This window comes from Leptodactylus fuscus, chromosome 7, assembly GCF_031893055.1.
Source record: "Leptodactylus fuscus isolate aLepFus1 chromosome 7, aLepFus1.hap2, whole genome shotgun sequence".
NCBI classification, from domain to species: domain Eukaryota; kingdom Metazoa; phylum Chordata; class Amphibia; order Anura; family Leptodactylidae; genus Leptodactylus; species Leptodactylus fuscus.
In genome coordinates, this window is record NC_134271.1 from 140,863,105 (window position 1) to 140,874,536 (window position 11,432).

The 11,432-nt window shown below is 42.1% G+C and overlaps 2 protein-coding genes across 2 annotated transcripts; both read right to left on the reverse strand.

The window, feature by feature from the left end:
- Nucleotides 1–291: 291 nt before the first annotated feature.
- On the reverse strand, nucleotides 292–1,248 carry LOC142214588 (olfactory receptor 5G3-like). Its single transcript, XM_075283531.1, has one exon. The coding sequence runs from the start codon at nucleotides 1,246–1,248 to the stop codon at nucleotides 292–294; it is 957 nt and encodes a 318-aa protein (XP_075139632.1).
- Nucleotides 1,249–10,463: 9,215 nt separating this feature from the next.
- LOC142214589 (olfactory receptor 1f45-like) lies at nucleotides 10,464–11,432 on the reverse strand. The gene has a single exon (XM_075283532.1). It carries the CDS (start codon nucleotides 11,430–11,432, stop codon nucleotides 10,464–10,466), a length of 969 nt encoding a protein of 322 aa, XP_075139633.1.

Genomic DNA, 11,432 nt, shown 5'->3' on the forward strand with positions numbered 1-11,432 from the left:
TTAGCATACCGGTACAAACCGGTATTTCGAACGAACGGCGCGGCGGAGATCACTTCCAAAGGTAGGAGACGAATAGCCTTTCTAAAGGCTATTCCGACATGTTACCTAGAAAAAAAAGTTTTTTAATGGTAGAATCCCTTTAAGGCACTTTTGGTGGCCCCTAAGGCACTTTTGGACTGTGACCTTAAGGGGTGAAGCAGTAGAGGACAACTGGGTGATGATCCCTTCTTATACTAAATTAATACACAAATCTTACAAGATGAAACTTCCATACTGAAATGAACTGCCATATTAATAATGTTTTTCTAAAAATATTTTTGATTTGATTTCTTTAACTAAGTTCCTTCTTATGGTGCCTTGGACATCTTGATTTCTAACGCTGTAGATGATGGGGTTAACCATGGGCGTCACAGCTGAGTAAAGAAGAGAGACAGACTTGTCTATGTCTGAAGAAGAATGAGAATGTGGACGTAAGTAGAGAATCATGATGGTCCCGTAGTACACAGTCACCACAATGATGTGGGAGCCACATGTGGAAAGAGCTCGATACCTTCCTTCAGAAGAACTAATCTTGAAGATGGTGGACAGAATATGAATATAGGAAATAAGAGTCAAGAAAAAAGATAAACTAGCAATGATGCCTGCTGAAATATACATTGCTACCTCATGGAGCCAAGTATCACTACAGGATATTTTTATAAAAGGAGGTACCTCACAAAAGAAGTGGTTGACATGGGGATGACAGAAGGACATCTGGAAGGTGTAGATCACATGTATTATGGAGTTCATGAAGCTCAAGGTCCATGATGCGGCAGCCAGACTGATACACACCTTCGTGCTCATGATGGTGTTGTAATGTAGCGGTCTACAGATGGCTGCAAATCTATCATAGGCCATGACAGCAAGTATGAAACATTCTGTAGACCCAAGAGTCAAATGAAAGTGCATCTGGACAGCACATTCTAGTAGTGAGATGCTCTTGTCCTTTTTGAATGTGTTGATCAGAATTTTAGGGACCACGGTGGTAGAGAAGCAAATGTCAATGAAGGAGAGATTGGTAAGAAAAAAGTACATTGGGGTCTGGAGCTTTGGATTAATTCTCACCACGATGATCAGTAGAAGGTTTGTTAACAATGTTATCAAATACATCAACAAGAAGGCAAGGAAGCCAATGACCTCCAAGTACGGAATGGAGGACAATCCAAGGAGAATAAATCTGCTGAAAGATGATTGATTGAACAGTTCCATTATGTATAAAGGGGAAGAAGTTAAAGTGGAAGCTTATTTATTGGCTTAAACGTCTCCAGCTTGGGCTTACAAATTAGAATTTTGCTGAACTGTTTTTGGGGCTTTCTGTCCTTCATTACTACAAATTAGGGTACTACCTCCTGGAGCGGGTACAAGACAGGTAGACATGTAACAACTCCAATATGCAGATGTGTCCATCCTTACCTTAGCTTGAATTTGGTCTGTTACCAGAACCCAGTATTTCAATTTAGCCTGAAGATAGATAGGTTAAGTTCACCTGAATGGTGCTTTCCCCCCATGAATAGGAGTCTCCATTGCTGAGATATTACTGGGTTTTTTAGTCAATATATCTTTTTGGATCAACAAAGGTGTTGCCGTTGATCCAAAGAGGTAAACACCAAAGCCCGTGTTGCTTATAATGATGGCCCTAAAGAAGAATACACATATATAGTAACCTATGTCCAAAAAAAAAAATTATGATGTAGATGCTGATAAGTTAAATCTTGGACTTGGACCTTGGACTTGTCTACCTCTTTGCCAGTTTCGCCCAGGTATAGTTACAACTTCAACTCTATTATCTATTGTTTACAATCTTTGTTCTTATTTTTGTACAAAACAATAAAAAAATCAGTTAAATCAAAAAGATCCAAACTTTTTCCATAATAAACAAATGCTCATACAGCTGCATTGATGGAAAACAAGAGAATTTTTGGCTGGCCGGAAGTATGTTCTTCTGGGAGGAAAGGAAAGTGAAAACACAACTGTAGATGTTCTAAATATGAAATAGAAAACATATAGAAGAGTTTTTAATGTAATTCACCCATATAGAAATACATTAGTATATTTTTACCAAATATGTGCTTTTCTTTTTGAAAGGGAAATGTTTGGATTGTGACTTTACCACCGATACCTGATATAAAGAGGACCTCACGAAAGATGGTCTATTTAAAGAGAAAAAAATTATCCATGGTAGATAACAAAGTTATGGTGAAGAAAAGTTTTAGCTATAAGCGCAATTACAGTAATAATGAAAATTAGACAAGTGTTGTAAAAGACGGTGAAAAATATTTCATGGTATAGAGGTTAAGGCCGAAAAAATCTCTGATCTTATATTAACTCATGCACATCCAAAAACTATCTCATAGAGAATCTCCACATCAACATCATTGCACTTACAAAAATTGTCTTTACCAATTGAAGAATCATAGAGACTTGGTGAGACAAAGGTATGGAGAAACCGGGATGATCCTAAGGTATGAAGACACCAGGATGATCCCAAAGTATGGAGACACCAGGATGATCCTAAGGTATAGAGACACCAGGGTGAGCCTAAGGTATAGAGACACAGGGAGATCCTAAGGCATGGAGACACTAGGATGATCCTAAGGTATAGAGACACCAGGGTGATGCAAAAGTATGGAGACAACAAGGTGATCCAAAGGTATGAGGACAACAGTGTAATCCAAATTTGGGGAGACACTGGGATGAAATAAAGGATTTGGAGACACCAAGGTAATCCAAAGGTATGGAGACACCAGGGTGATTCAAAGGTATAGAGACACCAGGGAAACACAAAGGTTTGGAAACACAAGGATAACACAAAGGTATGGAGACACCAGGGTAACACAAAGGTTTGGAGACACAAGGGTAACACAAAGGTATGGAGACACCAGGGTGATGCAAAGGTATGGAGATACCAGGGCAACGAAAAGGTATGGATACAACAGGGTGATGATGGTTTGGAGACACTTGAATAAATGAAAAATGGTGGTTGGGAATGCCATCCTACGTGTTGCATGTTGCTAAGGAGAAAAAAAAAATCTTAGCATAGAGGTGTCCAACATGTTTGCCTTTCTAAAAGCAAGTTAATTTTCTTCATATGAAAAGGGGCGCATGTGACATATGTATCTGATATGACTACAAACACATACATGACCCTGGCAATATGCCACACACAGGATGGTGTTCCCAACCAGCGTTTTCCATTTATTGATGTGTCTCCATACCTTTGGACCACCCTTCATAATCATAGCTCATAGGGTCATATAGTACCATATATATAAACATCCTGGACAATGACACAAATACTGACCTATAAAGTAATGTGTCACCTCCGACATTCACCTCCCACCCCAGGATACACTTTGCCTCCTAGGCTTCTTCTGGGGGTATAAGCATATCATATGGGCATGTAAATAATAACAGAGTCAATAATGATTCCTTATCATTATCAAAACCAATAAGTGATGAAGATGTACGGCAGGGATATACAGATATAGTAAGACATTGCTCATTAACACATCACCTCCCAACGTTCTTAAAGATATTGTTTAAACCTATTGAGAAAAATCCTGACTTATTTATCCATCTAAATATTCCAAATTTCTCCAACGTTGCTCAACTCTGTTTACCTATTGATTTTAGGTCTGTGAACGTTGAACCCTCCAGCAATGGGGTCTCCAATTCAATAGTGTGAATATAATGCTACATGCTTGAGACGTGCTGTTATATACAATTTTACAGACTCTATTATTGTCCCAGAGGTAATCACTAAGCCATGGAAAATTCACCTATGTGCAAATCTGCTAAGCCCTAAGAGTATTCTGCACTATGTCTTAAGACAATTTGAAATGTGGTTTGTCCAAAAACCCGATTTTCTTCTTTTCTTTGTTTCATAACTTAACTTTTTAAAGATTCCTACAAAGTATGAAAAAAGATGAAATCTTACTTGACTTTAAAATACTATTTTAAGTTGTCTACAAGGTTTTAAGTGATATTCTGGAATGAGTTACCTAAATTAGAAATTGTGAGTGGGTGGGTAGAGGCCTGGGCAGAGGGGTGGGCATTAGAGATGAGCGAGTAGTGTTCGATTGAGTAGGTATTCAATCGAATACTACGGTATTCAAAATACTCGTACTCGATCGAACACTACTAGCTGTTCGAAGTTTAAGGTTCGATGCAGAACCAGCGTTGATTGGCAGAATGCTATACATTCTGCCAATCAACGCTGGTTCTTCCCTTACCTTTAGAAGTCTTCTTCGTGCAGCTTCCCTGCGGCGTCTTCCAGCTGGAATTCACTCTGCCTAGGCATCCGGCCTAGGCAGAGCCGACTGCGCATGTCCACGCATGACCGCGCATGCGCAGTCGGCTCTGCCTAGGCCCCGATGCCTAGGCAGAGTGAATTCCAGCCGGAAGAAGACGAGGGGACGCTGCGCCGGGAGAAGACTTCAAGGAGAATCCAGCCCGACCGTCACTCGTGGACTTGGTAAGTATAATTTTATCGAATTTTGCGTACCCCTGAAACGAGCATTTCCCCCCCATAGACTATAATGGGATTCGAAATCCGTTCAAACAGTCGAACAGTGTGCGGCTGTTCGAATCAGATTTCGAACCTCGGACATTTTAATGTTCGCTCATCTCTAGTGGGCATACATTTCCTTCTATAACTTTCAATTTAGGCTGGACATATGCAGATATGTGTGTGTTATGTCCGCACCCGGTACTGTTTGTCTCTCTGGTTTGACCTCGGCTTGCTGATTCTGCTTCTGTGTTGTATTGTCTTGTGTTTTTCTGTGTAAATACTTATCCAGAGGAAGGGACTGTTGCCCAGTTGTCCTTTACCATCTAGAGCCATTGGGGCAAGTAGGCAGGGACCGGGACTAGGTCAAGTTTAGAACTCACTGTCTCTGTCATTCTCTTCCTTTCTGGTTTCAGCAGCAGCTACTGGAGAATTACTCAAAAGGAAATTTCATAACAGAATACCCAGCCCACAATACTTTCTGCCATTAGCATGGGTTCTATTTAGGAACTTGCAACCTGGATAGAGGCTGTGGCAATCCTCGTAACTGACTTGGCTAACTAGGTTCATACCCTTACCTGGAACCAAGCTGAGGCTGCTCCTTCACCAACTGCTGTAATTTATATTCCATGGGTTCTGAATAGGTTTTCTTGGGAAGGAGAAAAAATTTATACATTCCAGGATTCATATCATTTATATTTTCGAATTAACCCTCATGTGTATCAGTCCCAGATGGTAGGGGTGGTCATTTCTCTCTTGCAGGGGGTTCCACAGGCTCGGGTCCTTAAACTTCCCCCTAGGGCAGAGGAGTGGCCAGATCTATAATAATAATAAATAATAATACATTTTATTTATATAGCGCCAACATATTCCGCAGCGCTGTACAATTTGTAGGGTTAAAATACAGACAGATACATTACAAAGAGAATCATTTCACACAATGGGACTAAGGGCCCTGCTCGCAAGAGCTTACAATCTATGAGGTAGAGGGGGTGACACAAGAGGTAGCAGGGGCGGTATTACTTATACAGGGGTCAGACACTTCTGTAATAGAGGTGACTGTCATTACACAAACATAAAACTTTATGAGCCGTCACCAGTCGTGTCCTGTAACATGTGGATGGAGCTTGGACCTATAAAGTTATCCTGAGATGACATCATATCATGTGGGGTAATGTGGGAGCGGGGACAGAGAAGGGTTAAGGGTTTACGTTAGACATTGTGATAGGCTTGTCTGAAAAGATGCGTCTTTAGTTTGCGTTTGAAACTGTAGAATTTGGGAGTTAATCTGATTGTCCGGGGTAGAGCATTCCAGAGAAGTGGTGCAGCTCGGGAGAAGTCTTGTATACGAGCGTGGGAGGTTCTGATAATAGAGGATGTAAGTGTTAGGTCATTGAGTGAGCGGAGAGCACGGGTTGGGCGGTAGACAAAGATGAGGGAGGCAATGTATGGGGGTGCGGCATTATGGAGAGCCTTGTGGGGGAGGGGGATAACTTTATATTTTATTCTGTAATGAATAGGCAGCCAATGTAGTGACTGGCACAGACCAGAGGCATCGCTGTAGCGTCTAGCCTGATAGATGAGCCTGGCCGCTGCATTCAGAATAGATTGTAGAGGGAAGAGTTTAGTAAGGGGAAGACCAATTAGTAAGGAGTTACAGTAGTCAAGGCGAGAATGAATCAGAGAGACAGTAAGTGTCTTTAGTGTATCTCTGGTAAGGAAAGGGCGTATTCTGGAGATGTTTTTGAGGTGGAGGTGACATGAACGTGCAAGTGATTCAACATGAGGGGTGAAGGAAAGGTTTGCGTCAAACATGACCCCGAGGCAGCGGGCCTGCTGCATAGGAGTTATAGTAAGGCCTGAGACTGCAATGGATATATCAGGGACAGATCTATTAGATGGTGGAAACAGTAGTAGTTCAGTCTTGGAGAGATTTAGTTTCAGATAGAGAGAGGACATGATATTTGACACAGCAGAGAGACAGTCACTGGTGTTCTGTATGAGTGCAGGGGTGATGTCATGGGAAGATGTGTATAATTGGGTGTCATCAGCATAAAGATGGTACCTGAAGCCAAATCTGGCAATGGTTTGTCCAATGGGGGCTGTGTAGAGAGAGAAGAGCAGGGGGCCTAGGACCAAGACCTGAGGAACCCCAACAGCAAGGGAAAGAGGGGAGGAAACAGAGCCCGCAAATGATACACTGAAGGTGCGGTCTGAGAGATAAGAGGAGAACCAGGAGAGCGCCGTGTCATTGAGACCAACTGAGCGGAGCCTATTGAGGAGGAGATGATGGTCAACTGTGTCAAAAGCTGCAGAGAGGTCCAGAAGAATAAGAAGAGAGAAGTCGCCATTGGATTTAGCCATTAGGAGATCATTGGAGACTTTTGTGAGAGCCGTTTCGGTAGAGTGCAGAGCGCGGAAGCCAGATTGTAAGGGGTCAAGCAGAGAGTTAGCAGAGAGATAGCGGATTAAACAAGAATAGACCAGGCGTTCCAAGAGTTTAGAGATGAAGGGGAGGTTAGAGACAGGTCAATAGTTAGCAGAACAGGATGGGTCCAGGGAGGGTTTTTTCAATAGCGGGGTTATAACAGCATGCTTGAAGGAGGATGGGAAGATTCCAGAAGAGAGAGAGAGGTTAAATATTTTAGTAAGATAAGTAGTGACAGCAGGCGACAGAGATTGGAGAAGGTGTGAGGGGAAGGGGTCACTGCTGCAGGTTGTAGGGCGAGATGAAGAAAGTAGTTGGGAGACTTCCTCTTCTGTAACAGGTTCAAAAGATGAGAATGGACAGTCTGAAGTGCGGTTGGTGAGGGGATCCTTGCTATGGTAGGTGGTGGGATCAATGCCACCTGCGGCTTGGGCAGTGATTTCCTGACGGATCTTATCAATTTTAGCATGGAAATACGTGGCCAGGTCATCAGCACTAAGGTCTGTGAATGGCGTCTGCACCTTGGGTGTGAGTAAAGAGTGAAAAGTTTCAAAAAGCCTTTTAGGATTGCTGGAGAGAGAAGAAATGAGGGCGGTGAAATAGTCTTGCTTGGCGAGGTGAAGGGCAGAACTATATGTTTTAAGCATAAACTTGAAGTGGAGGAAATCTGCAGGTGAGCGTGATTTTCTCCAGAGACGTTCAGCACACCTAGAGCACCGCTGAAGAAATCGTGTCTGTGGCGTGTGCCAGAGCTGCTGCCTCCTACGTGGGACTTTACGAGTGAAGGGGGGAGCCACCTCATCCAATGCATTTTTAAGGGTTTCATTATATAGATCTAGAAAATATTTTCAAGTCTCTGGGCACTATTTATACTGATCCTGACCACATTTGACATGCCGAGTTGCAAATCCTTGCCATTCGGCAGGGCAAATGCCCCACTGAGACTTATTGCTCTGAATTTCATAAATATATCATAACTATAGGTTGATGTGAGTCAGCATTGAGGCCCTAACTCGTGAAATAATGCTCCAGTGATCATGACAACAGCAACACTGTGAGAATCAGCCATCGAGCCAGCGGTTGCAGGCCACAGTTGTTTGTTGCTTCTGGTTAGTTATTTTTATGAAGTAAATGGAGGACATTGTGGAGTGGATGGTTAATCACTCATCACAGGTTACAGCAGGATGATGTTACTTCTGACAGTAACACCATGACTTTGAGTCAGTCAGTGTTCAATGCATACTTTGTATTCCTACTCTTTTCTGAAGTCTAGTGGGGCACTTTCTATTCTCCTATGAGACAGGACCACTGATGCCACTACTATGGAAGATATTCAATATAGTGTACCTGGTGAAGAGTTGGAAGAGAACAGTCAGTGTTTGGACTGTGATGAGTAGGAGGATCAGGCAGAAGGGGAGGAGAACATGGCTGTTGCTGGTGGTGTTAGTAGCTCTTGTAGCTATGGTGGCAGTGGCCGTTTGAGTCAAATCTAGAGGTAGGAGTAATGAATGAAGGGGCCATGAGATAATTTAGTTTAAGAGAAGTAGGGGGATGATGATGATGATGATGATGATGATGATGATGATGATGATGATGATGATGATGATGATGATGATTGTGTTGTACAGGACTTAGCAACTGGGTTGTGGTGACAAGGGGATGCTGACATCAGAAGAGGAGGACAGTGGCGGAGATAAAGAGAGTAGCTGAGAACTGGCCAAAACATGAGAAAAACCTGGCAGCTAGACATCTATGCCTTGTCCTTCATTCTTGTTCTATAATTTAATGCTACTATTGTATACCCAACATACCCTATCTTGTGCAGGTTTGATATAACAAAAAGGAATCATTATTGACCGTTTATGAAAAATAAAAGTCATTTCCTTTGCCTTTTCCACCACTGGCACATGTCAATGGTCGTCCTCTGGAATCCTCTTCCAACCTCTGGCTGATGTCAAATTTTCTTAGGCTAAGGTCACAATTTGGATAATACAGCTGTGAAGGTTGTAAATATATTAATCACAAAAACATTGTTATCCATGAAACTAAATGCAGTATAACTATTTATGTTTCAAACTGAATATGATATTATGTGAGAAGATGACGTCAGCATTATCTGGATATAGCTATAATATGCCTTTTGTCCCAGGTTGAAACTAAAATCATATATCCATGCTGGCATCTTGTAATCCACTGGCTGTCTCCTTTTGGCTGGATACAATGGGAATGTATTACAAAGAGCCAATACTGACCAAGTCAATGAATAGACAATTCAAGAGAACATCGCTAAACAATGGTGGAAAAACCAGTTAGGCTGTCAAAGCATGAACAGATAAAATTCAATCAACCCCCCACACACACACACACTCGCTCGCTCACACACCTAGTGGCTAGGGGGTGGATGGAGTTCAGAGCTAAGCCAAAGCTGTATACTAGACTATATGTATATACTGTAATGCATGCATGGGATTGTGAAGATTGAGGCTGCAAAGACATTCCTGTGTGTTATGGGCTTTTGACAATGTATCAGACATCATGACAAGATGGCCTCTATACTGTGCTCAGGTGTAGGCCTGAACATGTGGCCATAAGGAGATTATACAGGGTTTCCCATGAGAGCATGGGGGGACCTGGCCCAGCCACAGAAAGTGACATCACAGGAAGCCACATCACAGGAAGCAGATACCTCGACCAACCAATCAGACTTATGATAGAACTTGTTGTTTGCTTACTTCCTGTATGTGGATATAAAAACCTGCACATGTAATAAAGCTCTTTCTTTGTGTGCACTGCTAAGGCTAAGAGAGAAGTTCTTATACAAAAGTCGTCTTGTGTGGTGTAGAATTTCATTGCTAGCACTTAGTCTTTGAATTTGACCAGCCATTGTCACTCACAGTTATCTGCTGAACAGGTGACCACAAAGGCCCCTGTTTCTGACACAGCTAGGGTTGAGCGATCGGGATCGGAAAAGATCGGATTCCGATCGGCGATCGAGTAAATTCCGACCAGATGTTTTCCAGTGGGATCGAGATCGGAGGTTATCTCAAGATCAGCTCAACCCTAAAAGTGACTTTTCCCATAGAAAAGCATTGACTAGGGTTGAAGATCGGGATCGGGATCGGATTCCGATCGGCGATCGAGCAAATTTCACGATCGAGATCGGCTGGAAAATGATTGGAAATCGGATTTTAAAATCGATCTTGAAATCTCAAGATCGGCTCAACCCTAGACACAGCCCAATACTCTCATCCATCAATGGACAAACAGATGAAAAGTAAACATGATGGAATAAATCTTCACTCTTATTCTATGATTAATGAGAGCAACAGACTATACTCCCAGAAATGTGAACAATGTAAACATATTTATTTTATCAAAAGTCATTGGCGTTTGAGGTGGGTGACCATATTAGTAGGCATCTGCAAGGTCTAGCTCATTAAAGTTGGGGCAGGAAGGGTGTATAATATTCAGACCACTGTTTTTCTATCTCTATCTGCCATGTTGATGTGATTTTTCTAAAAATAGTTTTAATTTGATTTCTTTAACCAGATTATATCTTATGGTGCCTTTGACATCTTTATTTCTCACACTGTAGATAATGGGGTTAAGCATGGGCGTCACAGTCGAGTAGAGAAGAGAGACAGATTTGTCAAGGCCTGAAGAAGAATGGGAATGTGGACGTAAGTAGAGAATCATGATGGTCCCATAGTACATAGTCACCACAATGATGTGGGAGCCACATGTAGAGAGAGCTCTATACCTTCCTTCAGCAGAACTGATCTTGAAGATGGTGGACAGAATATGAATATAGGAAATAAGGGTTAAGAAAAAAGATAAACTAGCTGCAATCCCTGTGGCAATATACATTGCTACCTCATGGAGCCAAGTATCACTACAGGATATTTTTATAAAGGGGGGAACCTCACAGAAGAAGTGGTTGACATAGGGATGACAGAACGACATCTGGAAGGTGTAGACCACTTGTAGTATGGAGTTGCTGAAGCTTATTATCCATGATGCAGCAGTCAACCTGATACACATCGTCCTGCTCATGATGGTGTTGTAGTGTAGTGGTCTACAGATGGCAGCAAATCGATCGTAGGCCATGACGGCAAGTAGGAAACACTCTACAGATCCAAGAGTCAAATGAAAGTGCATCTGGAAAGCACATTCTAGTAGTGAGATGCTCCTGTCCTTTTTTAACGTGTTGATCAGGATTTTAGGGACCACGGTGGTAGAAAACCAAATATCAATGAAAGAGAGATTGGTAAGAAAAAAGTACATTGGGGTCTGGAGCTTCGGATTTATACTCACCACGATGATCAGTAGAAAGTTTGCTAACAAGGTTGTCAAATACATCATCAAGAATCCAAGGAATCCAATAACCTTCAGGTAAGGATCAGTGGACAAACCAAGGAGAATAAATCTGCTGGAAGATGATTGATTGAACAGTTCCAT